The 27,098-nt window shown below is 51.6% G+C and overlaps 2 protein-coding genes across 2 annotated transcripts in view; one reads left to right on the top strand and one right to left on the bottom strand.

Annotated features, from left to right (window-relative positions):
• The first annotated feature begins 2,684 nt into the window (after window positions 1-2,684).
• Znf768 (zinc finger protein 768) lies at window positions 2,685-5,460 on the top strand. Its single transcript, XM_041666965.1, has 2 exons — window positions 2,685-3,097; window positions 3,376-5,460. The coding sequence occupies exons 1-2, from the start codon at window positions 3,010-3,012 to the stop codon at window positions 4,989-4,991; spliced, it is 1,704 nt and encodes a 567-aa protein (XP_041522899.1). The 5' UTR covers window positions 2,685-3,009; the 3' UTR covers window positions 4,992-5,460.
• A 3,879-nt stretch (window positions 5,461-9,339) lies between these two features.
• The window catches only part of Itgal (integrin subunit alpha L), a 38,093-nt gene continuing 20,334 nt past the window's right edge, over window positions 9,340-27,098 (bottom strand). The window contains exons 17-31 of the mRNA XM_041666578.1: window positions 26,920-27,071; window positions 24,824-24,913; window positions 20,548-20,601; window positions 20,287-20,357; window positions 19,822-19,963; window positions 17,263-17,373; window positions 16,799-16,878; window positions 16,617-16,703; window positions 15,342-15,417; window positions 14,805-14,918; window positions 14,541-14,597; window positions 14,350-14,448; window positions 13,592-13,687; window positions 12,920-13,030; window positions 9,340-10,749 (exon numbers count right to left, since the gene is read on the bottom strand). Coding sequence (XP_041522512.1) covers window positions 10,582-10,749; window positions 12,920-13,030; window positions 13,592-13,687; window positions 14,350-14,448; window positions 14,541-14,597; window positions 14,805-14,918; window positions 15,342-15,417; window positions 16,617-16,703; window positions 16,799-16,878; window positions 17,263-17,373; window positions 19,822-19,963; window positions 20,287-20,357; window positions 20,548-20,601; window positions 24,824-24,913; window positions 26,920-27,071 — 1,508 coding nt within the window. The 3' untranslated portion in view covers window positions 9,340-10,581. The remainder of the gene's footprint in view (window positions 10,750-12,919; window positions 13,031-13,591; window positions 13,688-14,349; window positions 14,449-14,540; window positions 14,598-14,804; window positions 14,919-15,341; window positions 15,418-16,616; window positions 16,704-16,798; window positions 16,879-17,262; window positions 17,374-19,821; window positions 19,964-20,286; window positions 20,358-20,547; window positions 20,602-24,823; window positions 24,914-26,919; window positions 27,072-27,098) is intronic.

The following is a 27,098-nucleotide window of genomic DNA, read 5'->3' on the forward strand; positions in this document are numbered from 1 at the left end:
TGGTTAAAGAAGTCCAGTAGATCTTCGCCATCCCAGGCCTTTTTTTCCCCCTTAGATTAGCTGCTGCTGAGTTGTGACTCTCATTAGAGAAGTCTTTACTGTCTGAGTAGATTCACTGCTGTGCGTATATGGTGAGTGGAAGTTGGCTCCTTGTTGAGTGCCCTTTGTACAGACAGATTCTAAGCCAGGGGCAGACTGGCCTCTCTAGGTACCAGGAGGCAGAAACGTTGCTAGATAGCTGAGTGCAAACAGTAGACTGTATCAGAACATCGGCCTGAGGACTCTGCTGTGCTGTGCTTTGCAGGACACCCTTGCTTGTCTGAGTGAATCTTTTGATAGTTAAGTAAGTTGGAGGTCACACTGTACAGGTGTGTTTCTTACCTGTGGGTGCTCTGGGAATAACTGTTATGTAGGTGTCCCAGGCCCAACTCTACCTATTTTCAGGGCACTTTCTAGTATGTTCTGTGTGGGTGCTCCCTAGTGATTCACAGAGCTAAGGTTTGGGGGCAGAATGCTTCTATAGGAGAGAAGCAGGGTGGAGCATAAAGATCTTTGTGGTTATGGCCACAAGATTCTGTTAGCATGTTTTTTTGACAGTGCCCCCCCCCCAAGGTTGGCATGGAACTTAGGCTCCTTCTGTCTCAGCCTGCTGATCGCTGGAATTTTAGTCCTTCCCCACCACGTCCCCCTCCCTGGGATCTCTCTACTTGACATATGCCAAATGTCTGCTTCCATCTTTTCTCAAGAGAAAGAAAAATGCCGTCTCTCCTTTCAACCAGTTTCTTCCCCTGGTTTGTTTAGTTATGAAACAAGAAACCACAGCTGCTGCACCATGCAAATGGGAGAGTTTGACTCATTAGCTGTCAAGAATGCTACCAAACTTGTTTCGGCAGAAGAGTAGAAAGTGACTAGGTTGGACATTATCATCTCCCCAGGCTCACATTCTCCAGTTTTCAAAGCCACACCTAGCCGGTGTTTTCTGGTTCCCTTCTGTGTCAACTGATGGTGCAACTGCTCCGTGCTACCTTAAGGGGAAAGCTTTTTATTGTAGATAAGGGAGAACAGATGGAGACATCTGGAAGAGTCCAGAGCAGAGAGAGGAAGACTGAACATGGCCAGCAGACTGGACAGGGGCTATCTGCAAGAGAGGGAACAATAGCAGAGGTGTGGGGGGTAGAGAATAGAGAAAACACAGTGAGAGAAGCAGGAACACAGAGAGAGGTGGAAGGGGGAAATGGAGAGGGGGAGAGAGGACAATCGTCTAGAGTAACAGGGCTATAAGGAGAATGAGCAGCTGGGGGAGAGAGGCCTGTGAGCAGAAGGGAGTTTAGGGCAGGGGAGATGAGAAGGGCTAGGACACTAACACAGACTCTGAAATGTGACATCGCCACAGGTAGCCACTTGTCCCCTCTGCCAGAGGAAAGGGAAATGACTCCTTTTGGTAGAGGGGAACCAGCTTCAGAAAGTCCCTGAGGACTGTTGGCTTTTATCTAGCTGCCAGAGAACCTCCTATAGACCATGTTGAGCTCATTTCTGGGTTTTTGGACGCCTTTTGTGGTTTGGGGTATTGGAGTTTCCTTTGAATTTGATAGCTTCCTTCCAAGTCTCCATGCAAGCCTTAAAGATTGACTCCCTTCTGTCGGATTCCCTTCTGGAACTCTTCAGTGTCACCCTCACCTCGGAACTATCCTGCATGCTTCAGTGCGGGGAAATCCGGGAACCAGGTACAGAACTCAGGATTTGTGAAGGTGAGCATCTCTGACTGACCCCTCAGCACCTGTAAAACCTGAGGGCAGAAGGAAACAAGGAAACGTGGAGGAGTGTCTAGCCTAAGAGTCCTCGGCTTCCATTCTTCATAATACAGGACAAATGGCGCGGGGGAAAGTTTTGAAAGCACAGACCGAGCTGGCGGGGAGACGCCTGGCACCTCCTACTCTCATTCCTGCTGGCATTTCAGGCAGACAGCAGTTGGAAAGGCCTGAGCGCCCTCCGCTCAATGAGACCAGGAGCCTGGGAGACCGGCGATCTAAGGAGGTGGGAAGTGGCGGCCAGAATGCCAGCCCTAGCGGCCAATCGTCGGCAGAGTGGGCGGAGCCTCTCAGCGCGGAGGCGGGGCTGTCTCTTTGGCAACGAGCGGCGGCGCGGGGGGTGGAGGACGTGGGCGGGGGAGTGGGCGCTGGTGTCCACCGCAGTAATTGGGCTGGCTGGCGCGTGCTGGGCTTCAGAACCTAGAGACGCGGTCAAACGAGCGGTCGCCCAGGTTCCCGGGGCCAGTCCGAGTGAACCCCGAGGCTGAGGAAAGGAGCTAGCCGCCTCCCCCGCAGGCGCTAGGAAGCGTGGCTCCTCCTCGCTGACCTTGGTCTCGTTGTCGCCTCGCCCTTGACCACACTCAGTGGCCGGGCACACGGTCCGAGAGGTTTGCAGATAGGTCCCTGGCCAGGCCGAGACTCGCGATGTAGGCACACAAACTGCTGTCGTCCTTCCCTCCGCCTCTGGGGCGTCGGGTCGCCCCCACCCCAACGCCCGGGCGAGCCAGTCCAGGGTTAATGCCAACGAGTTTCCACCTCCAGCCGCTCCTAGAGAGGCCGCGGCGCAAGCCAGCGGGGGAAACTGGCCAGGGACGGACACTTCCTGTGGGGGGGGAGGGGACGGGAGAGCAGTAGCCCAGCCGGGGCTCGGGGGGCCAAGACGAGGGGTCTCGAGCTGGGGGCAGTGGCTGCGGACGGCCGGAGGAGTAGACTAGCCTTTTCGCCTCCGTGGCCACGACGCGAGGGCCGGTGAGGGCCGCAGGACAATCCGAGACCTTGGAGGGGGGCGGGGCCGCGGGCAGGGGCGGGGCCGGAGAGGCCCAGGGTCAAGACGTCCGGCCTTCGCGGCCCGAACCAGGCCGCCCGGTCTCCTGGGCGGCTCTGAAACGGCGGGTGGCGAGGGCTCGGGGCTCCGGACACTCGAACTGGGTTGCAGGATCGTCCGCCATCGCCACGGCCGCTGCCCTGGGAGCTGGCAGGGATGGAGCGGGAGGCCTCGTCGTGGGGCCTCGAGCCTGGGGATGTGCACAGTCCTGACGAAACGGGCAGCCCCGAAGGGTCTCTCAAAGGTGAGGGAAGGACCGCGCCTCTTCGGAGTGTACCAGGAAACAGGGCTGTGGCCTGTGGGAGGAAAATAAGGCCAGAAGCACAGACACTTGGGAGTGGGGTTGGGGGTGGAGACTTGGTGTCCCGGGTCTTTGGAGAGGAGGTGGTAAATTTCAGCACCTTGATTTCGGGCCAGCGACCCTGCTTGGGGAGTGGGGAAGAGAAGTGTATGGCAGTAACGGACCAAATGACCTTCCAGCCCACCAATCAATCTATTTTCTATAATTCTCTGATCCCACAGGCAACACAAATGAAAACGAAGGGGCAATTTCTCAGCAAGAAGACCGTGGGGACTATGAAGTTGAAGAAATACCTTTTGGGCTCGAACCCCAAAGCCCCGAGTTTGAACCCCAAAGCCCAGAGTTTGAGTCCCAGAGCCCTAGGTTTGAGCCTGAAAGCCCAGGGTTTGAATCCCGAAGCCCTGGGTTTGTGCCCCCAAGCCCTGAGTTTGCACCCAGAAGTCCTGAGTCAGATCCTCAGAGCCCCGAGTTTGAATCCCAGAGTCCTAGGTATGAGCCGCAAAGCCCTGGCTATGATCCCAAGAGTCCAGGTTATGTACCCGGGAGCCCTAGGTATGAACCCAAAAGCCCTGGATATGGTTCGAAGAGCCCCGAATTTGAATCTCAAAGCCCCGGGTATGAATCCCAGAGTCCCGGGTATGCACCGCAGAACTCTGGAGATGAAGCTCGGAACCCCGAGTTCAAAACCCATAGCCCTGAATTTGAAACTCAAAGTTCCAAATTCCAGGAAGGTGCAGACATGCTTCTGAACCCCGAGGAAAAGAATCCATTGAGCATCTCCTTAGGAGTGCACCCCCTGGACTCCTTTACTCAGGGGTTTGGGGAGCAACCCGCAGGGGCACTGCCTCTAGGAGCACCATTTGATATGCCTGCAGGGGCCCTGCTGGCCACACCCCAGTTTGAGATGCTCCAGAATCCCCTGAATCTGACAGGGACCCTTCGTGGTCCAGGCCGTAGAGGTGGCCGGGCCAGGGGTGGGCAAGGCCCCCGACCTAACATCTGCGGCATCTGTGGGAAGAGCTTTGGGCGAGGCTCCACCCTGATCCAGCACCAGCGCATCCATACCGGCGAGAAGCCTTACAAATGTGAGGTGTGCAGCAAGGCCTTTTCCCAGAGCTCTGACCTCATCAAACACCAGCGTACCCATACCGGCGAGCGGCCCTACAAGTGTCCCAGGTGCGGCAAGGCCTTCGCCGATAGCTCTTACCTTCTTCGTCACCAGCGCACACACTCTGGCCAGAAGCCCTACAAGTGCCCACACTGTGGCAAGGCCTTCGGCGACAGCTCCTACCTCCTGCGGCACCAGCGCACCCACAGCCACGAGCGGCCCTACAGCTGCCCAGAGTGTGGCAAGTGCTATAGCCAGAACTCATCCCTGCGCAGCCACCAGAGAGTGCACACTGGGCAGCGGCCTTTCAGCTGCGGCATCTGTGGCAAGAGCTTCTCCCAACGCTCAGCACTTATCCCGCATGCCCGCAGCCACGCCCGGGAAAAGCCCTTCAAGTGCCCGGAGTGCGGCAAGCGCTTTGGCCAGAGCTCGGTTCTGGCCATCCATGCCCGCACCCATCTGCCAGGTCGCACGTACAGCTGCCCCGACTGCGGCAAGACCTTCAACCGCTCCTCCACCCTCATTCAGCACCAGCGCTCCCACACAGGCGAGAGGCCCTACCGCTGTGCTGTGTGCGGCAAGGGCTTCTGCCGCTCCTCCACGCTGCTGCAGCACCATCGGGTGCACAGTGGGGAGCGACCCTACAAGTGTGATGACTGTGGAAAGGCCTTCTCGCAGAGCTCCGACCTCATCCGCCACCAGCGGACCCACGCAGCCGGCCGGCGCTGAGCAGTCAAGGGTGGGGAGGTGATGGGCAGAAGAGAAGGGGTCAGGGAACTAGAGAAACCGCTTGAGAGGATAATGGAAAAGCTGGAGAATAGAAAGGTGGAATATTCTAGAAGACGGGTCAGGGTGCAGGAAGTCATATGCCCTCTAGAAGTATGAGAAGTGGGCTGCGAAGAGGGGTTGGAGGGAGGCCAGACAGGCAACAGGAAGCCCCAGGAGAGATCCATGCAAGCAGTCTCCTTAGCTGGAGGCCTGTCCTGGCAGAGTACTGATGGGGGGGGGGGGGAGGGCAAGGGAGTGTCACTGAATTAGAGTAGGGTAGCGTAGATTGGTAGCTGCTGAGACCCTTGTGAAACCAGGAAGAGGGCAAAGGGTAGGCAGGTGGGGGGTGGGGCCCAAGGGGTAGGGCCTGGGCCTCGGAGCAAACCCCAGTCTACCTTGATTTCCTCAGGCTTTGGAGCCCTTTGAGTTCAATAAAACTTTCATGTGGTAAGAGACTTGTCCCTAAGATGTGTCTGTGGACAGTTCCCTGAACAGTGGGAGACGCCAGTGAGAACTGCAGCTCTGGGTCTTGCCTCAGAAATCTTTTGTGCTCAGTGGTTCTGTGGGATCTTAGCAGCTAGAGTTCAGGGCATGGTTTATTTGCCTGTGGACACTGAAGTTCATGTCCTGCTCTTGCATGCTGCATACATTCAGAGTGACTGGTTGTGGGAGGGGGGAGGAAGTCCTCAACTCTTTCTAAACAACGGATCTGTGCTTAGGCCAGAAAACACCAGGGTGCTCATACCTAGGTACAGCTGTTTCCTGTCACACCTGGCTTAACCCCACCCTGCATCCCCAGTCAGCACTTCAGTAGATCTCCCTAGGCTCCTGAGAGTGGAGCTGGCAGCTTCACACTTCAGCCCCACCCAAAGGGGGGGGCGTACCTGCTTGACCACTTCTCGGTGCCTGGCCAGCTGGGATCGGTTGGTCACAGGTCTGCTTTCTCTGAACCCCTGTATCAACTGAAGGGACCACCTTGCCATACCTGCTTTCCCATCCAAGTTCCAGACTCGGACTGGCAGGTCTAAGATCAGTGAGACCGGAGGATTCTGGGATATGAACTTTTGTGGCCTTAGCAGAGGAGGGCAGGTCCCACTTTGGGAACGCTGCTGTTGGGGGCACATTTTGAGGGAGTGCCTACAGAAAGGGTCTGATGGAGCCCCCTGAAGGTTTGCGCCACTTCACAGAAGAGAACACAAGTCACAGAGGTCAGAGGTTGCTCAGTTACTTTGCGACTAGACCAGATTTGACATTCATACTACATTTACCTAGCTCCGCCTCTGCCTGGAGCTGGGCCACAGGGGCACATTTGAGTGTCTTTCCTCCTTGGGTCCTGGTGTCATTCCCATCCTCAGGGCCTTCAAACTTAAGAAAGAACAGATAACTTGGAAGGCCATTTCGACTCAGTACGTCATGATCTGCAACTCTGGAAGGGACATTCAGGCTCAGTTCCGTTAGCCTGGTTTTCAAAGTTGAAAGTACTTTTGGAAGTAGACCATTGTTGTTCAAGTGAAATCTTACAGTAATTTAAAGACTTTTATGAACTTCATGCAAGCAGCCACTGCCCAGCTGCCACTGCAGCCGCCTCCTTCCTTTCTTCCTCCCTGCTCCTTTCACACCTCCTTTTTCTCCTGAAATGGTATGTCCAGCTAGCCCACGCTAGCCTCACACTCAAGATCTGGCTGTTGGGTTATGCCGAGTGTTAGGAGTACAGATGTGCAGTACCACACCCAGATTATAGAAGCTGGGGGTTGAACCAAGGCAAGGGAGTGCTGCGGGGCGGTGGTGGTGCCTTTAATCCCAGCACTTGGCTGGCAGAGGCAGGCGGATCTCTGGGAGTTCAAGGCCAGCCTGGTCTACAAGAGCTAGTTCCGGGACCGGCACCAAAGCTACAGAGAAACCCTGTCTCGAAAAACCAAAATAAAAAATAAAAAAATAAAAAAAATAAAGTAGCACCCTGCTTAGATGCCTTCCAGTCACTGACATCTTCAGCTCTCTACTCAGTGGAGCTGTATCCAAAGACTTCATACCTGGCTTCTTATTTTATTTTTTGAGACATGGTCTTTCTGTGTCTCCCTGGATGCCCTGGTATGTTTTATGTAGCTCAAGCTGGCCTCAAATGCACAGAGATCCACCTACCTCTGCCTCCCAAATGAAAGACTTCATGCCTGGCTTTTAAATATTCAATTCTATTGTTTTATCTTATATTTGGATTTATTTTTTATAGGACTGGCGTTTGAGTCCAGAGCCTTGCATTTGTCAAGCAAGTGTTCCAACATTGAGCTGTATCGCTAGTTTCAAATATGTACTTTTAAATTATATATTTTTGAGACAGTCTTACTATGTGGTCCTCTTTAACCTGGAACTCCCAATGTAGACCAAGCAGGCCCCAAGCTCTCAAATTTCCAGCCTCTGTTTCCTGATGAAAATGTTTATTTATTTATTTAGAGACAGGGTTTAATCTGTATCCCTGACTAGCCTGGGTTCACCGTGCAGCCCTGGGAACTCATGTCTGTCCTCTTGCCTTTGCTTTCCAGTTCTGGGGTTACAGCTGAGCTCTCTGCCTTGCTTGGAGTCAGAATAGATAGATAGATAGATAGATAGATAGATAGATAGATGATAGATTTTACTTTTTATGTGAACAAGCATGTTTGTCTACATGTGAGTTTGAATAATAAGAACGTGGCTGATGCCAGAAGCAGGTGTGGGCTCCTCCAGAACTGGAATTACAGATGGCTGTGAGCCACCGTGTGAGTGCCGAGAACTGAACCCGGGCCCCCCATAAGCAAGGAATGCTTTTTCCTCATCCCGACGTTTCTCCCTAATGGTTAATGCAACAAGTGTTCTTAACCACCACACCGCTAGATCTTAACCACCGAGCCGCTAGATCTTAACCACCGAGCCGCTTCTTCAGCACCTGGAGTTTTATTCTTAGATCCATTGTTCATTTTGTATGTTTGTATGTGAGAGTGTGTATATGTGTAGGCATGGACATGAGATGGCTGTGTGTGGCTCACTTGTGGAGGTCAGAGGACAGCTTGCAGGAGTCTGTTCTCTCCCTCCTCTCTGTGGTCCCAGGAGTTAAGGCAGGTTGTTAGGCTTGGCAGCAGGTGCTTTCACCATGGTTATACCCTGAGCCAGTCTCCATCTTCAGAAGTCCAGCTGAGCCCAAAAAAAGCTTTTCGAAAAAGCTTTCCAGCTGAACTTGAGTGTTGACACGCCCTCACAGAGGGGCGGGGCGGGCCAGGGACCTCACCTGAGTGCCCAGCTGTGCCATACCACCTGTTGCATTTGACTGTGCCACAGTTGCACGTGGCCTCAGAGGCTGGACTACATAGACTGAGGCAGTCTGAGACAGGTGATGCTCTGTGTGTAGCCATGGGAAAGTCAACATCCCTGCTAGGTCTAGCCTTTGCTTGCAGCCTTGTTTTTGGAAGGAGCACCCACATTCCTGTGGGTAACCCTCAGCTATGCTCTGGAAGGAAGGCCACTAAACTCATTGGCTCCTAGGGTGACCATTGTGGAACAGTGCCTGAGCATATGTGTTCTTAACAACTGAGCCATCTCTCCAGCCTCTTTACTCCCACTTCCTAAAAAACTGCCAATTGCTTAGCCTCTTCTTCCATTTAGTCTCTTTCCTTTGCTTCCTTTTGGAATTAACCACAGTGTTAGCTGCAGGTCAGGGTTAGCCGCCTAAGGGTCATGATGGCAAAGGCGGAGAGGGATGTGGAGACCTGAATGGAGAAGACCTCCGTGAAGGCTCGTATATTTGAAGACTTGGTCTGCAGTTGGTGATGTTGTTTAGGAAGGATATGGGACCTTCAGGAGGCGGAGCCTCATTGGGGGAAGTGGGTCAGGGGTGGGTTCTGAGTTTTTATATCCTCCTTCACATCCTGCTTGCTCTCTGATTCCAAACTGCCCGGGCAGTGGGTCAACACTCAAGCTCCTGGCTCCTGGCTCCTCTGCCACAGTCGCTCACAGCCCTTCTGGAAGTGCAAGGCAAAATAAACCTTTCTCCTGGAAGCTGCTTTTGTTAGGGTGCATTATTGCAGCAGTTGCTGCAGAAAATCAAGCAGAGAAAGCAAAACCTAATACAGGAGAAAAGAGTCAGGGCTGATGATTGTGGTTCTACTTGGTAAAAATGTAGAGGAATATATTCCTTTCTATGAGCTAGGCTGGAATGCTGAGCCAGGCCCCGCACGGGACCTTCAGAACTGGATGTAATCCCACACGTATGTAATTTCACACATGATGCAGGCATGCTGTGTTCCTTCCTTTTCTGTTGCCATGAAAGACTATCACACTCAGGGAAACTTACAGAAGAAAGTTTATTGGGCTCATGGTTCCAGAGGGTAAGAGTCTATCACAGCGGGAAGACACAGCAGCCAGTGGCTGGCAAGACAGAAGGAAACAAGAGGGCACATGAGCTGTAAGCACAAAGCAGAGTGAGAACTGCAGGCGGGGTAAGGCTCTTCTTCAAGCAAGGCTGCGCCTCACCACAACCTCCCAGACAGTCCCTCCAGCAGGGGACCAAGTGTCCAGATGCTCTGTGAGGCATCTTTCATTCAAACCACCGTGCGTGTGCTTTGTGCAGGGGGCTCCTTGAGCTCCTTCTGTGTGGGAGCTGGGGACTGAGCAGGGTGTGGAGGAGTCTGGGAAGCAGAGGCTTCAAGGATGCAATGTCCGGGACTCATTCATCCTATTTCTCTCTTACCACAGCCTTCATCACCAATTTAATGAAACTGTATCAAGCACCTCCTACATCCCTACCCTGTGATGTCACCAAAGATCTCCAAGGTGAACAAGGATAGATATGGATGCACTAACTTCAAGGAGCTCACTGGGAGGCAGGAATTAATTCATCAAAGAGAGGACGAACACAGCCTGGGAGACAAGAGACAAGTGCAGGCTGGTGCAATGCTCGCTCACAGTGTGGAACCTCCCTTGCAGGACAGGAGGAGGCAGGGATGTGCCAGGCAGAAGAGGACACAGGAAAGGCTGCAGTGACTGCAGACTGCGAGAGAGCAGCAGGAAAGAGTGGGAAACAGGCAGGTTTATCTCCAGCAGAGGCTGGGAGGACCACTGGGCCTGCTTTTGCAATGTCTTCTAAGGCTCATCAAGAATTTTGTCTTTGACTCAAGAAGAAGGCACCTGCAGTAGCAATGCAATGGCACAGGTGGGATTTGCAGTCTGTCACCTGGGCCCAGGCTAGACCCTAGGCAGGAGAGAGCGTGCGGCAGATCCAGAAGGCTGGGACATCCGAGGGCAGTTGGGGGGGCTGGAGTGTAACAGGATCCTGAGAAGACAGTGTCTCCAAATTTAGACCAAAGATTCTCTCTGGGGGCCAGTAAGGCAGGCTAGCAAAGACAGGGCTTCGCCTCTGCGCCCCCCACACTCCCCGGCCTCCCTCTGCAGAGTCTTATCACAACAGAGAAACTTAGGGCTAGGAACAGCCATGACTAGCCAAGGATAGCGTACACAGTGTCACGTAGCTTAAGCTGATCAGTGACCGTGCTCTCAAGTCTAGTCCTGGGCTGTTGGAGTATTGGACCTAGGCCTCAGTGTCCTTGTCCCCCTCATGGAGGGGCTCTAAGCAGCCCGGATCTTTGGTCTCTTCTACAGATGCTGCCAAAGGGTCCGCGTCTTCACCAGGGCTTCCGTTCGGGACACTTCCATCGGCCTCCATCTTCTCCTTGAGGTTCCGTTTGAAGAATCCAACCTGTCAGAAACATACAGAGTGGGCCGATGTCCAGAGAGCAGCAGCCCCTGCAAGACGTGAAGACGCCCTATGCCACCAAATAAGATACACTGCAGCCACATGGTGGCTGCTTTGAGGACGGGGGTATCTGCATGCTTGCTGCTCGGAAATCGGCCACACAAGCCCGGCGACTTGAGTCTGGTCCCCAGAGCTGCAGTGGAAGGAGAGAGCACACTCCTGAAAGTTGTCCGCTGACCTCTACCTGGGCACTATGACATCTTTCCCCTGCCACTTCCACCATGGTGTGGGAGGTCCTTCTGTATATGGGTTGCTTTTATTGGTTAGTGAATAAAGCTGTTTCAGTGGGTGGCTTAGCAGAATTAAACTAGATGGAAAAACTGAACTGAATGCTGGGAGAAAGAAGGCAGAGTCAAAGAGAAGCCATGAGGCCACTGCAGGAGACAGACACCTGGAACCTTGTTGGTAAACCATGAGCCTTGCGGTAAAATATAAAATAATGGAAATGGGTTAATTTAAGATATAAGAGTTAGCCAGAAATATGCTTAAGATATTGGCTAAACAGTATGGCAATTAATACAGTTTCTGTGTGGTTATTTCGGGTCTGGGCAGCTAAGAAATGAATGAGTGGCCTCCATCAATACTACCAATTGTAGGAAATTTTTAAAAAATTTTAGATCCTTTTTTATTTATTATTATTTTGTGTTTATGAGTGTTTTGTATGCATGGTGTGTGAGGAGGTAATGAGCCTCCATGTGGGTGCTGGGAATTGAATTTGGGTCCTTTGCAAAAACAACAAGTTCTCTTAATCACTGAGTCAATTCTCCAGCCCACAAATAAAAGCCATTTTGGTTAGGCATGGTGGTACATGCTAGCACTCTGGAGTCATACATCAGAAGTTCTAGGCAGTCAGAGCTACATGGTGAGACCTTGTTCCTTCCATCACCCACAGAAAATAATAAAATTAAAGAAATAGATATTTTTTAAATCTCCTAACTACTTTAAAAAGCTTTAAGTTTGGTAATTTATTCTTTAGACTCATTAGATACACCATGCCATGTATCAGCCAGGCTTGGTGGCCCAAGATCACAGTCCCAAAATTCAGGAGGAAAGATAGGAGGATCTTGAGTTTTAGCCATAGTGGGCTACATACTGATGCTCTCTGTGGGGCCAGAGATGGTGGTGCATGCCTTTAATCCCAGTGCCTGGGAAGCAGATGCAGGTGAATCTCAGTGAGTTCAAGGCCAGCCTGGTCTACAAAGCCAGTTCCAGGACAGCCAGAGCTGCTACACAGAGAAACTTCATCTTGGAAAACAAAACAAAACAAACAAACAAAAAAGTTTCCTGTGGGCTAAGCTGCAGCTTGATTGACAGAGCACTTGCTAGGAAGCAAGCCCAGCAGGCTGTGTGGCTCTACCCCATTTTTGCCTCTCTCCCTTATCTTTTTTTAAAAATTGTATGTACATTGGTGTTTTGCTTGCACGTATGTCTGTGTGAGGATGTTGGATTCCGTGGAACTTACAGACAGTTGTGAACTGCCATGTAGGTGCTGTGAATTGAACCCAGGTCCTTTGGAAGAGCGACACATACTCTTAACCTCTGAGCCATCTTTCCAGCCCCTCTCCCTTAACTTTTGAGATGGTGTCTCCATAGGCGCCTTGTGCTGACCTTGAGCTTACGGAGTCTACCTCTGACCCCCAAGAGCCGGACTGCAGTGTGGCCGTTGCAGCAGGCTTCTTTTCTGGAACTCTGGAGCCTTTCCAAGAGAACACCTGTCCTCTGGCCCTCTCTCTTCTAAACTTTTACTTCTTGTCCAGATTTCAGCTCAAATGCCGCCTCTTCTAGGTGACCTCCCACTCCAGGTCCTCCAGCCTGAGTCAGGCACCTCCATTACATGTTCCAGAATACACAGGCCCTGGTATAGACTTCATTATATGCGTACCTCCTTTCTCTTCCCCCCCTCACCCTAGTCCTGACTGGCTCTGCATTGAACTGAGTGATAGTTCACTTGTTCTTTGAGTCTTACAGGCCTATCTGTAGAAGGATGGGGTGAGCTGAGGCTTATACTCCCTGGTCCAGTATGCTCCTCCCTGGTACCTGCCAGCACCCTCCCCACCCCCACCCCCCATTGCCTTAGCTGTCTTGGCAATGCTTAACCATTAAAAGTTCCTACCTTGTAGAGCGCTAGGAAAATCAGCGAGAGTAGCACCAGCCCCCCAATACTGCTGAGCACATACAGGTGCGTCATCTCCTTCTCGTAGACCACGTCAACCTTCATGAGGACCTGGGGACGAGAGCTAGATGGGGGGAAGAGCCCCCCCAAACGCCCCTGTGTGCCTGGTCCACCCCCAGTCTTATCTCTTATGTGTGGGTTGCATCATAGCGTTGGGCTCTGGCCACAGAGCCTTTTCCCTAAATGTGTCACCCATTGCCCTCGCCTGTCACTTGGTCACATGTACTGCTGGCTGCCCTGAGACTTATATGGTTTGCCATGGTTTGCCAGGGGGAAGCACCTCAGCTGGGCACTCAGAGCCCAGAAGAACCTGCTTTCTGGGTTTAAATCCATCTTTCTGGCCACACTGAATCGCCTGATCCCCTAACCCTGGGCTGCTGTGCTCACGGCTAAGCTGGTGGCCCCCTTGCTAAGGCACCATTGCATTGACCTTTAGCAGACGCCCATGTCCATGACATCTCAGACAAGTGACCCTGTGTTTGGTCTGCTTCCTCCCACCTCACAAGGATTTGGGTTAGAGGAGCCTCTGACTGGGGTCAGAGCTTCCCTTCTCCCAGATGACCCCCTCCTGTGAGCTCTGCATGGGTTCTCTCAGGCTTCTGAGGTCTGTACCTGAGCCGTGGAGGATTTGTTGCCATACAGATGGAAATGCTTGCTGCTGTTGAAGGAGATGGAGACCGAGCTGCAGAGGTTGAGTGTGGAGGAGGCCTGTGGAGCGGGACAAGTGTCTGTCAGGACAGGCTCGAGATGCCAGACCTGTGCTCGCTTACACAGGGAAGGAGAGGAGCCAATTCCCTGCCTTATCTTATTTCTCTACTGTGATGGGCTAACATGTCACTCACTCCTTAGCATCAGAGGGGAGCCTCCTAGAAAGAACATGTAACTACCCTAGGCAACTGTGGTACATGGCCCTCATCCCAGTACTTGGGAGGCTAACGTTGGAAGATCATAAGTTTTAGGCTAGTCTGGCTGCACTGTGAGACTCTAACTCAAAGGCAAACAAAGCTGGGGGTGCTGGCACTTCCCTTAAATCCCAGAACTCAGAAGCAGAGAGGGGGTCCCTCTCTGTGAGTTCAAGGCCAGCCTGATCTACAGAGAGACTTCCAGGGTAACATAGAAATCGTGTCTCAAAACACCAAAACCAAAGAAAACCAAAACCAAAATAAAAATAAACAGGCCTCCCCGACAAAAACAACCCTATAAATGTCAAACAAATCCAGGTGGTTTGTTGTTCGTTTGCAGCTGTGCAAGCCCGGGTGTTATTTAAGAAGAGACCAAAGGAGGGAGCCCATGCGGAAAGACCATCCCTATCACTCCTAGGGCAAATGAATCCTCAGTACTCCTCCCTGCCTACAACAAGCAGGCTCTACCTTGATCTCCTCCGAGAGTTCCACTGTCCCGATCACTTGGATGAGGGTCTCCCGCCTGAAGACAAGTGGGCAGCGGAACAAAATTCCAGGCAGACAAGACTGTTGCGGTCAAGAACAGCAGTCAGAGAGGCCCACCATCCCCAGCTTACCGCCCACCTCCAGCCTGGTTCCTCAGCTCACAACACACATACATCAGCTTCATCGGATGGCCTCTTCAGGTCCTCACGGTGGCAAGTGACAGGAGGCTCCTAGGAATTGGAGATGGGGTCTGCAGTAGGTCTGAGGCTTCTTCCTCCCCCACAGAACTCAGGCAGATAACCCTGTCTAGTTCAGACACCACTGAGTCCGTGGAACTGGGTCCACCCGTGCACATTCCCTTCCCACATCTAGCAGTTCAGTGTAGTTGTTCCCCGCCACGGACCAGCTCACTCTGTCCTCTTCTGAGCGGTACTCACCATTTGTACAGTCCATGTGTGTGTGATGGGGCTCTCACTGTGAGGCTGCGGCACCCCAACCAAGGCCTCCAGGGTGGGCATGTTGTGGTCGTAGGCCGAAGGCTGAATCCTCACCTGGGAAAGAGTAGAGACTGAAAAGCTGGAATAGCAGCTACCCCGACCAGCTACCCCGACTACCGCCCATCCTGTGTGATCCAAGGCACTACGTGGGTGAGCTCTAGGCCCTGTTATCGTCTAGGTGATAACACACACCTAAAGACGGACCACACACGGCCTTGTCCTGGTGCAGACGTGGTTAAGAGCACTGATTGCTCTTCCAAAGGAACCAGGTTCAGTTCCAAGCACCCACATTGGCAGTTTATATCCATCTCTATACCCCTAGCTCCAGAGGACCAAACACCTTCTTCCAGCCTCTGGAGGCACCAGACACACAAGCGGTGTGCAGACATACGTGCAGGCAAAGTACCCCCACACATGAAAACATAGAAATATTAAAAGAAACTGTGGCTTCAAGGACCTTCCCGTGGAAGTTCGTACCTGGTAGATGTGCTGGACTTGTTGGGTCTTAGGACCTTTGGGGGTGAAGCTGGTGTACAGTGTGGAGTTCTCCTGGCTGTGGGAGAGGTGCACAGAGATGGGAAGTGGAAGAAAGCAGTCCAGACCCCGAGAAGCCTCTGAGCCTCCCACACCATGCTGGGGACTTCACAGGCACCTTGTCACGGGGTCCTACTAAGGCCAGCAGAGAGACGGGACTGAAGCTTTGGGATTAAGGTCATTCCTCGAGAGTCATGCCCTCACTACCACATGCCAGCTTCATTAGGGTCTCAGCTCAGCTCTTTGTCTAGATAACCATTTCTCCCATGTATCCTCCGCACGTGCAAGCCCTCTGACTCGCGCGATTTCACCCCGCCTGCGGCTCACCTGCTCACACCAACAGCCTTCTCACTGCTGTCTCGCACACGCTGCTGGTGGTGGAGGCTACCACTTGCTTTCCCTCTCTGAGCCCTGCCTCCTGCCTTTGCCTAGGCTCTGTTCTCTGTCTCCTTCCTGGCCCTCATCCCGGTGCCTCTAGATGGAAGGCAAGGCCAACTTTCTCCAGAACCTTCCCTCTCTCCAGCACCTGCCCCATCTTTCACATCAACACCACCCTGCTTGACACCACCATGCTTGACAGAAGCATTGGAGACTTGAGCTCAGACACAGACTCTGTCCTCATCACATAGAGCCAACTTCAAAAGCCACTGTACGAGAGCCTTGAGTCTGCTACTCACTTATGAGTCTGCATCTCACTAGATGCTAAAGGGCTGGAGGGCAAAGGTCACTCTGGAATTGCTCCTACAATCTCTTCCAGCACTACAATCCCAGGAGGGAGGAAATCCAGCACAACTGGACACAGCCAAGTGCTTTGGGAACAAACTGGAGCTTAGTCCCGCCTAGCCGCAGGGCCCTGGGCAACACCGGCCTTCTCGGGATCCGTGTTCAGTACTAGGGTGCAGAGTAGCGAGGCTCCTCACAGGGTAAGGGAAACCTCAGAGAGAGAGAGAGAGAGCCTGCTGCCAGCCAGTTCACTCCTCTGGTGAACGCTGACCTGAGTCACACAGAGCTCCGAAAAAGTCTCCTACTTTGGAACCTCGAAGCCTGCTGTGGTGGGAATGAGTTCTGACTGAACCTGAGACATTCAAGAAGGAAGAGGGCCGGGGACAGGCGATGAACCTCACAGTGTATGTCACCAGGGGGACCCTGGGTGACAAGGACACCCGGGTGGGAAGCCCGGGGTAGACGGAGGGGGTGACCGTGCTTGGCTGCACTCACTCTTCAATAAGGATGTTGACAGGGTACAGGACTGGGATGTGGGTGGTGGCTGAGTTGTCCTGCAGGAGGTTTGAGTCCTCGTTCTCACTGCAAGGTCAAGGAAGAGGGTCGCCATTAGAAGAGCATTGCTGGGCTTCTTGGCTGTCTAACCCCAGCCCACGCATGCAGCCGATCCTGCTCACCAGTGCGCAGTGCCATTCAGCTCGACAAAATCTCCCCAGGAGCTGTTGAGCAGTGTGTTGAACATCACCTGGAGGCTGACCTGGCAGGGAGACAAAGGTGAGAGAAGATGGAGGACTCTCAGGGGTAACCTGAGTGTCTCACGGTCTCAGGGGGACTACCAGCCCTACGGTGACCATGGAGTGTGTGCTTACTGCCTCTCTGGCACTGGGGAGATGTCTCATCCTCGCTGGACCGATAAGGAAATCGGTCTAAGGGACTGAGTGAGGTGTGCAAGCCACAAAATGAATTAACCCAGTCGGGTTTGTCTCATCCCAAATCCAGGCTCAGAGATGCAAAGCAGCTCTGTATACTCTCGTGACAGGACAGACCCTTCCTGGCCAACTATCTGCTCCCTTCCCCAGAGCCAGGATCTCCTCCCTGTTTGCCAGCTCAGGCCCTTGTGGGAGGGCTGCCCAACGCTCACCTGTCGGCCTGCTTTGAAGATAGGAGAGCTTACATTGCAGGCCAGTGTCTTGCTCAGGAGTCTCGACTCCTCGGCCAGCTCCTGGCAGCTCACAGGTATTCGGCTGTGTGGCTGGGAATGAGGAAGATTTTTGGTGAACAAAGTCCAGGGTCCCCCAGGGGCCACTAACTCTCGGGGCTTGTAGCTCTCAGGACTGTGTTCTGCCATGACACACGCTTAGAGAGGCAGATCCAGAGGAGGCAAAGAGGAAGGCATAGCTGAACCCCACAGTGCGTGACTTTAGCTGCTGTTACTCAAGAGGCTGAGGCAGGTGGACTGTGTGAACCCAAAAGTCTGAGTCCAACCTGGGCAACACTGAGATACAATGTTAAAGAAAACAAGTCATGTAGTGTGAAATAAGCCAGACAAGCAGGACTCATGTCGTGAGCCCATTGCTGTGTGCACTCTACTATGAAAATCCACAGGACAGTATGTAATACACTGGCAGGAGACAAGGACAGGGAATGGCGCCTAGTCTTCAGCAGCCTTGAGATGATGTAAGAGTTCTGGAAAGATGGTTGGGTGACAGTGTGGCTAGACCAGTGTCAGGGAGCTGCATGCCTAGGAGTGGTTAGAACGCTAAAACTTACATACATTCACAATTTTAAAAAAAGCTAAACCAGGTGGTGGTAGCACATGCCTTTAATCCCAGCACTCAGGAGGCAGAGGCCGGTGGATATCTGTGAGTTCAAGGCCAGCCTGGTCTATAAGAGCTAGTTCCAGGACAGGCAGGGTTCAAAAAAATGCTGTCTCAGAAAAAAAAAGAAAAAAAAGAAAAGGTAAAAGTCTCAATTTGTTTAATCCCTGAAGAGACAGCTCAGCAGTTCCGAGCACTGACCGCTCTTCCAGCGACCCAGGTTCAATTCCCAGCACCCACATGGCAGCTCACACCTGTCTGTGACTCCAGTTCCAGGGCTTCTGACACCTTCACACAGACACACACACAGACAAAACACCCATGAACATTAAATGAAACAAACAAACAAACAAAAACAAAACCACACACTTAGGGACAAACAAGAATAATAACAAAAGATAAGGACAGGAATTGCTTGGCTAGGGATTTAGCTTAGTAACAGAGAACTTGTCTAACACGCTCAAGGCCCTTCAGGGATATAATTGTCAGTGTTGCAAATGCATACATGCATACAGACAGACAGACAGACAGACAGACATAAATGCAGTGGCTGATGAACTGTCCATATAAACTCTTTGAACTTCTCTGTAATCTCCAAGTTTCCATAGTGACCACTTATGACTTTTAAAACAGTATTTGAAACAAAAGTTCAAAACTTTTGAAACTGCTCGGAGCGACTGTACCCCAGACTCAGCATCGCAGACTAGTCTCTGACTCACCACGTAGCAAAGGAGGGCTTGCCCTTCTCACGTACCACCCCCCATCTCTGTCTCCACTCCTCAGCACTGGAATCACAGGCAGGTACCACCCCCTTCCCAGCTGTATTCAGTGCTGGAAGAAACGCAGGGCTTCGTGCCTGCTGCGCGAACATCCTGAAAGGTGCATCCCGAAAGTCCTATTCCAAACAACGCAGGGCACCATGCAAACGATGCCAGCCTTCTGCTGGGCATGTCATTTCACGTCACCGGTGCACCGAAGACACCAGAGCCTCCTTCATGCACTGCTTTCTCTCTCTCTTTCCCTTTTATTTAGTTTTTATTTTTTTAGTAGTCATTATTTTAGCTGAGCATGTCGACTTCCACCTTTAATCTCAGCACTTGGGAGGCAGAGGCAGGTGGCTGTCTGTGAGTTCAAGGCCAGCCTGGTCTACATAGGAGTTCCAGGCCAGTCAGAGTTACACGTGAGAACCTGTCTCAAAAAACAAAACAAAATACATATATACTTACTTGTTTTATGTACATGAGTGTGTAGTTGAATTTGTGTGTATAAACATATATGCATACACACACACACACACACACACACACACACACACACACACATGCACCACATTCATGAAGGAGCCCACCAAAGTGAGAAGAGGCAACAGAACCCTGGAATTGGAGATACAGCGGTTGGAAGCCCCGATATGGATGCTGGGAACTGAACCTGGGTTATTTGGAAGAGTAGTCCGTGCTCGTAAGTGCTAAACCATCTCTGTAGTCCCTTTTAATTTTATTTTTTAAGTGTGTGTGTGTGTGTGTGTGTGTGTGTGTGAGGATGCACACATGTGTGAGCTTTTTACATGGGGACCAGACTCAGGTCTTCATGTATGCACACGACAGATCCTTTACCTACTGACTGAACCATCCCCAGCCCTATTCCAATTTCCTAGCCTCATTTGCGGGGACGGGGAGCTCCAAAAAGAGAATTCAGGACCCACGGAGTTTATGCCTCAGAACAGAGTGTAATGAACATCACCAGGCTGAGAATGCAGACGTGACCGTCAGGGCCCTCCACATCAGCTGCCATCCCACCTACTCAGGCCCATGCGGGCTACCCAAAGCTCACTGCAGGAACAGGAGCCAGGAACCTACTCAGGCAGGTGGTACCCTTGAGCTTACCTCAAGCATCTCCACCTTACGGAAGGAGAGTCCCAGGGGGAAGTCCAAGCTCAGCTGCACCCAGTAAGCATCTTCTCCCGAGTTGCTCAGTGTCCACTCCACAGCAAGGCTGGCAGAGGAAGTCAGCGGCAGGACTCTGGAACTGGGGGATGGGGAGGGTGGCCAGAAAAAAGTCAGGGGGGCCAAGATGGCAGGAGACAGCATTGGCGAGGACTTCAGACTGAGGGAGCTGGCTGGCCATAGACACCATCCTATGCTCAGGTCCGGGGCCCTGACACTATATAATCCCCGTGTAATGACTGCCTTTCTCAGAGAAGCAAGGTGAGACCAGAGAGGATGTCTTCTTCCTCATGGACACAGCCCATTAGTGAAGTGTCTTTTGGCACTGCCTCGGTATTCTTTGCAGCTACCTCAGGAAGACAGAGTTGAACTAAAGAAGGGGTCAAGGGACAAGGGCTTACACACCTGGGAGGGGACAGCAGGGCCAGGTTTGCCTCACACTTCTTGTCCTCACCACAGTTCTTCTCAAAAGGGATCTGAAAGGCCAGGACCCGGAAGGAGGCTCAGGCCCCGACCCAGCAGGGCAGGACAGGGACCGCAGGCCCAGGAGGCTCGGGCCCCAGACCCAGCAGAGCGAGACAGGACCCAGAAGGAGGCTCAGGCCCTGGACCCAGCAGGGCGGGACAGGGACCCCAGGCCCACGGGTCTGCCTCTCCTCCCTCTTACCTCCGTTGTCACTGCGTGTACTGAAGGTCTCAGGATGGGCTGCGTGTCTGTGCCCTGTTGAGCATGGAAGAGTGAAGACAGTACTCAGGTGAGGGGATGACAGAGGTTCATCTGCAATGACTGTGGTCTTCCCACACCCACAGCCAGGTACACGGTCCTTCTCTGGTAACAGCTTTGCAATGGGAGGATGAGGCTTGGGGTGCCTCTCCCTCCCTTTGTCTGGGCTCTGACAAGGCAGACTGTACAGTTCCACTCTTGGCAGGAGCTCCTGGGCATCCAACATCTGGCCTCACCTGCCTGCCAATGCCCCTTTCTCTGTGGTTTGCCTCTGCCAACACCCTATCCTCTGAGGCCTGCTCTCAGACTCCATTTCCCCCAGCATTTCCTGAGCTTCTCCTCTAGTTCAGCCCTGCAGCCCTACTGGACACTGGGTAATGTGAATGATTGTAAAACACGTGGAGAAATGACAAGGCAGTGTCCTCAGCCGGGGAGGAGTTAGGATGAGACACACACAGGGTGGAGAAATGACAAGGCAGTGTCCTCAGCCGGGGAGGAGTTAGGATGAGACACACACAGGGTGGAGAAATGACAAGGCAACGTCCTCAGCCGGGGAGGAGTTAGGATGAGACACACATAGGAAGCTTCAGAGCATGGAGAAAGGACTCTTAACCAGGACAAGACGTGTCCTGAAGCAATGGTGTCCCAGTAACAGCTGTATCTAGATCTAGAATGCCCACCTCTCTGTGTGTCGAGGGCTTGGTCACGGCCTACGCTGCAGTGGAAGGTGGCAGTATCTCTAAGAGCAAACAGCTAGTTGAAGAATGTTGTTATTGGAGGCAGAAGTTGGCACTGGCACCCCAAGTCTGTCCTCCTCTCTCTTTACGACCCAGCCACAACGACGTGGGGAGGGGACTTTACTGTGCACCCCCCATGTGTGCTCATCATGAGCCCGAAACAACAGAGCCAACTGATGATCATGGACTGGAACCTCTGAGGTCCTGAGCCCAAAGGAACATTTCTTCTTAAAAAATTCTCTCAAGTTCTCATCACCAAAACAGACCGCTGACTAGTGCATCACAAAGAAAAGAAAGAGAGAGGAGGGGAGTCAGAGGTTATAACAGCCCTGAGGCAAGAGGCAGCTGCCTCTCTCAGGAGCAGGTGGAACCAGAGCACAGCACTTCAGAAGGAGCAGCAGAGCAGAGTCCGGGGTCCACCGCGCCACGCGGGCGATGCTGGGGCACTGGGATTAAATTCTAAAGGTAATGCAACCCTTCATTCCTAACTTCAGCAGTTACCGTGGCTTTACGTAGATAAAAGCCTAGTGGTCCCTGCTGACTGATCCCCACACCCCTCAGCATTCACACAGGTGCCCATTACCCATGGAACCATGAACCAAATGGGTGTCCAGGGCCCTGAACCCCTCAGCTGTTTGTCTGGAAGAAGCAAGGTCCATGACCCATCCCCCTTGACCGTATCAGCATACATCACCCCCACATCCCATCCCGCCCCTGCTGCCTTTCCCTAATCTACTCATTTTATAAAACCCAGAACTAATGACATTTCCCAAGAAAGGCATCTGACGTTGACTGTGCCCTCAGGTGCCCTTCTGATGGGCTGGGTTTTCATTAGGGCTGCTGGGGGTCCTTTCCCCACCCCCTTGCCTAACAAACAGTCTTTTCTTTCCTTTGCTTTCTTTCTATGAACCTGACTGCAGCCTCCCTCCCTCCACTCCTCTCAGCCCCCTCCACCTTCCCTCTCCCCCAGATCCCACTGCTCCTCCATTGCCCTTCAGGTCCACACTGCTGCAGTGCAGCTCACATCAGTGAATCTTCTCCCCATATCTGGTCCTGCCCTACGTGGCTTTGGTTGCCTCCATACACATTGGGTATGGATCTGGTCTAGGCCTGGTCCCCGGCATTGGGTTAGGGGTGTGGATAAGACGAGATCACTACAACAGAGAGGTCTCTCTATTTTGCTTGGTTGGCAGTCTGACAAAGGAACAATACAAGGGCAGTAAGCTACACACAATACAAAGAAAGCTCAGGATTTAGGGAATGGAGGCAGGTACCAGGAGTTCAAAGACAACCTGGGCTTCAGAGCAAGCTCCAGGTCAGTCTGGGCTATACAAAGGAGGGGAGGGAAAAGAAAAAAGAGGGAGAAAGAGTCTTGATGCTTTTGTCCAGATGTCTGGACACAGATAGACACGAAGCTAGGCCTGTGCCTCCATCTGGCTTGGCCAGCACCTCTTCTTGCTCACATAAAGTTTCAGTTGGTTTCTGACACTGGCACTAAAGTCACCATGAGGAGCTGGAGAGATGGCTCAGCAGTTGGCACTGACCACTCTTCCAGAGGACCCGGGTTCAATTCCCAGCACCCTTGCAAATGGTAGCTCCAAACTCCAGTTTCAGGAGATCCGATGCCCACTTCTGACTTTCATGGGCACATGTGTAATGCAAATACATACATGCAAGCAAAACACTCACATATATAAAATAAAATTAATAAATATGAAAAAAATGTGAGCTCATGAATATACATTTCCTTTCCCCACATAAAAATTCTTTGATGTTTCCACAATGCCCTTAACTAGATTCTAAGTCCATCTGACCTCATCTTCCCCTTTGCGCCCATCATCCCACGGTCTCCAGTGTCTTTTGCCACATTATGGTCTATCTGAACATATACCTCTCCTTCCTTGGGGACCTCTGGGTCACCTCTATGGGGAGACTCGCCTTACCCCTCAGATCTCTAGCATGCATTATGGCAGCCTGGCCCATAATTTGACAGCAGCACCGTTAAGGAGGGTTGTGATCATGGCTTCTATGACAGCAGGCTGTGAGCTCCTCCAGGGCAGGGTCACACTTATGGACCACATCAGAACAGGTGCCCAGAGGGGGCATAGCACAGAGGGGGCCTCAGGGGCATGTGGAACAGCCAGCATACTGGGCTTGTTTCTTGTAAATGCCCTGTCCTTACCTCCAATTCCCAGGATTGGGGTGGCAGGCAGGGGCACACTCATCATATGACACCAAAGGCACCGAATGAGCTTAACTGTCACCACACACGCCTCCTCTAGCTTTGGAAGAGCCTCTCTAAGAAGACACTCTACGCTGGGCTTTGGTGGTACACACTTTTAATCCCAGAACTTGGGAAGCAGAGGCAGACAGATCTCTATGAGTTCAAGGCCAACCTGGTCTACAAGAGCTAGTTCTAGGACAGGCACCAAAGCTACAGAGAAACCCTGTCTCAAAAAAAAAAAAAAACAAAACCAAGAGAGAGACTCTACAAACACAGCCCCAAGAGACGGGTGGGGACAGAGCCTACTCAGGCTTTGCCCGAAAGATCCACACTCAGGTTCCCAGGTCACCTTCTTTCCCCCAGACTTTGTTGCGTCTCAACAGCCCAACCAACCATCAAGCATTTTGAAGGAGGATGTCATACTTCTGATGCTGCACAGGGAGTATCTGATCTTGGAAATTCGAATAGATACTTCCCCCGCTAACTATGTAGTGCCTCAACTGGACATTGAATTGAATACAGAAGGGAAAGAAGGCTCATTAAAGTGCCCTGTCTTTGTAATATCAGGGACAGGCCTGATCCAAAGCATGGCCTTCTGAAGTTCTCCCTTGCTCTGGGACAATGGCATCGTACCCTGTAAAGGTTTGTCACTTGTTGTGGTTTAGTAAAATGCTGCTTGGCCAGTAGCCAGACAAGAAATATAGGCTTGGCAATCAGAACAGGAGAATCCTGGGAAGAGGAAAGGCTCAGTCTAAAGTCGTCACCCGGACACAGAGGAAGCAAGATGAGAATGCCTCACTGATAAAAGGTACCAAGCCACGTGGCTAACACAGATAAGAATTATGAGTTAATGTAAGAATTAATAAGAAGCCTGAGCTAATAGGCCAACCAGTTTATAATTAATGTAGGCCTCTGTGTGTTTCTTTGGGTCTAAATAGCTGCAGGCCTGGGCAGGACAGAACCTCAGTCAACACTCCCTGAAGTGTATGCCACACAGTTAAAAAGCAATGTGGTTATGGCTGATGCCCAGCAGGACCTGGAACAGTTTCACTGAAGAGACCCTTCAGACTCCACCCATTATCTCTTCTTCCTCAGAGCCCTCAGAGCCTGAGGAAGACCCTGCCAAACCTTCTTCCCAAAGCAGTTTTAAATACAAACTCCTACGAACCCTTTCTTGCTTAAGTAACACATATTAGCTTTATTGTTGCCAGACAGAGTTTCCAGCCTTCCTTTAACAACCTCCCTCCATTCACCTTACCATCTTTTGGTCCCTCAGTGTTCCTTCTTCCTCCAAAAGGGAGAAATTCAGAGAGACATTGATAGGGGAGATGAGGTCTTGAATGCAGATCTGAGGGTGAGAACACAGAGTCATGAGGACTCTAATGGGAGCCATTCGCCTGCCTGAGAGCGTGCCGCATCTGTCCTCCGCATGTTAAGAACTTATCCCTCCCCCACTGCATACACTTAAATGCATGAAGCACAGCTATTGAGTACCAGGCGTTTATAATGTGCTTCTCAGCACAAGTTTTCATTCCTCAGTGCCAGACATCACTGATCAGTCCCTGGCCCACAGGATTGTAATGGAAGCCCTTGAACCATTTGTGGTGGTTTGAATGAGAATGTCCCCATAGGCCCATATGTTTGGATAGTTTGTCTCTAGTTGGTGGTGCTGTTTGGGAAGGATTAAGAGGTGTGACTTTGTTGAAGGAGGTGTGTCAGTGAGGGTGGGCTTTGAGGTTTCAAAAGCCCATGTAATTCCCACTTAGCTATCTCTGCCTCTTGCTTGTTGGTCAGATGCACACTGGCAGCTACTCCAGCTCTTTGCCTGCCTGCTGCCATGCTCCCTGCCATGATGATCACGGACTCACCCTCTGAAACTGTAAGCCAGTCTCCAGCAAACTCTATTCTATAAATAGTCTTGGCCATGGTGTCTCTTCATAGAAATAAAAAAGTAACTAAGACACCATTGTTAAATTGATCCAGGTGTGGTGGTTCATGCTTGTAATACCAGGACGTAAGAGGTTGAGGCAGGAGGATTACCTAGTGCTCCAGGCCAGCCTGGGCCACAGAGTGAGACCTTTTTCAAATGATGTCTTAAAGATTGCTTTAGGGAGCTGAAAGATAGCTCAGTGGTTAAGAGTACTGACTGCTCTTCCAGGGGACCCAGGTTTGATTCCGAGCACCCACAGATGACTCCCAGCTATCTGTAACTCCAAACCTAGGAGATTCGATGCCTTCAGTCTTGCTTGGGCACCACACGTGTAAGAGGTACAGAGACATACATACAGGCAACACACCCATATACATAATATATATACATAATATGTGTATATAATATACACATGTTATATATACATTTATTTAATAACATATATTATGTATTTATGTATTCTAGACAGTCATTATCAAATTTCATGCAAAAATATTCCAGAGCAATCAGGCTATTCCTTCTTTGACTCCAGAGTCGGTACATCAGCCTTTTGTCATTACTATGGCTGGAACACTAGGTAGGCTCTCAGTTTGAACTACGCCTAAGGGGGCCTGTGGATCACAATCATTCCCAATTCAGAATGAGGGGAAGAGCTCTAAAGACTGCCATGATTGTCTTCAGATTAGAACTGAGAGCAATAGAGCCAGGAACCCACAGACCCAGACCCAAAGCTCAAGGTCCCCCACGCCATATTACTCTCCTCTCTGGCAAATTTATGTTTTAAGTTTCCAGAGTTAAAAGGGTGGGGTGTGAGGAGAGAGGGACACAGTACTGGTTAGAAACAAGCCGATACTGGGAGTGGAGAACTGTTCAGGGTGGGTGCCAGCCACCTGGGTAACACTTCTGGTTCTGTGTGTTTGACACCCCAGAAAAGAAACACAAGCAACAAGCCAACTCCATCTGGACCTTTCAGCAACTGTCCAAAATAATATTTTTTTAAAAAATTGGTCCAATGGCTGGTGAGATGGGTCAAGGGTTAAGAGCACTGGCTACTCTTCCAAAGACCCTGGACGCAGCTCCCAGCATCAACATCGCGGCTCCCAACCACCGGGAAGGATTTGGTGCCTCTTCTGACGTTCAGGCATGCGTGCAGGTAGAGCACTCATAAAATACATATACAAATAAACTTTTGAAAAAACAAAAATCCCAGCAGAGGCTGGTGAATCTTTGTGAATGTGGCCAGCCTAGTCCAGGACAGCCAGGACTACACAGAGAAACACTGTCTCCAAGAAAACAAAAGCAAAACAAACAAGCAAAGATGTCAATGTCACTGTCACAGATGTATGCGGCAGAGCTAAGCCTGTATGCTCATTGCTTCTCTCTGTGGTCACTCCTTCCCAGAACACCAGCAACAGCTCCCTTACCGGGAAGTGAAACGGGAAGTCCTTGCAAGTTTTCATGTGGGTGACAGGTGTGTTCCCGCTGAGTTTGTGGCTCCCTCCCGAGAACAGACCTCGGCTCCTCGTCCGGTGGCCGTCCAGCTGCAGGGTGTAGCTAAGGTTGACCTGCAGGCTACCTGGACACCAAGGAAGATGAGAGTGGA

The sequence above is a fragment of the Microtus oregoni genome, unplaced genomic scaffold (assembly GCF_018167655.1).
Source record: "Microtus oregoni isolate MIOR12 unplaced genomic scaffold, Mior012 000016F_ref0000370, whole genome shotgun sequence".
NCBI lineage: Eukaryota > Metazoa > Chordata > Mammalia > Rodentia > Cricetidae > Microtus > Microtus oregoni.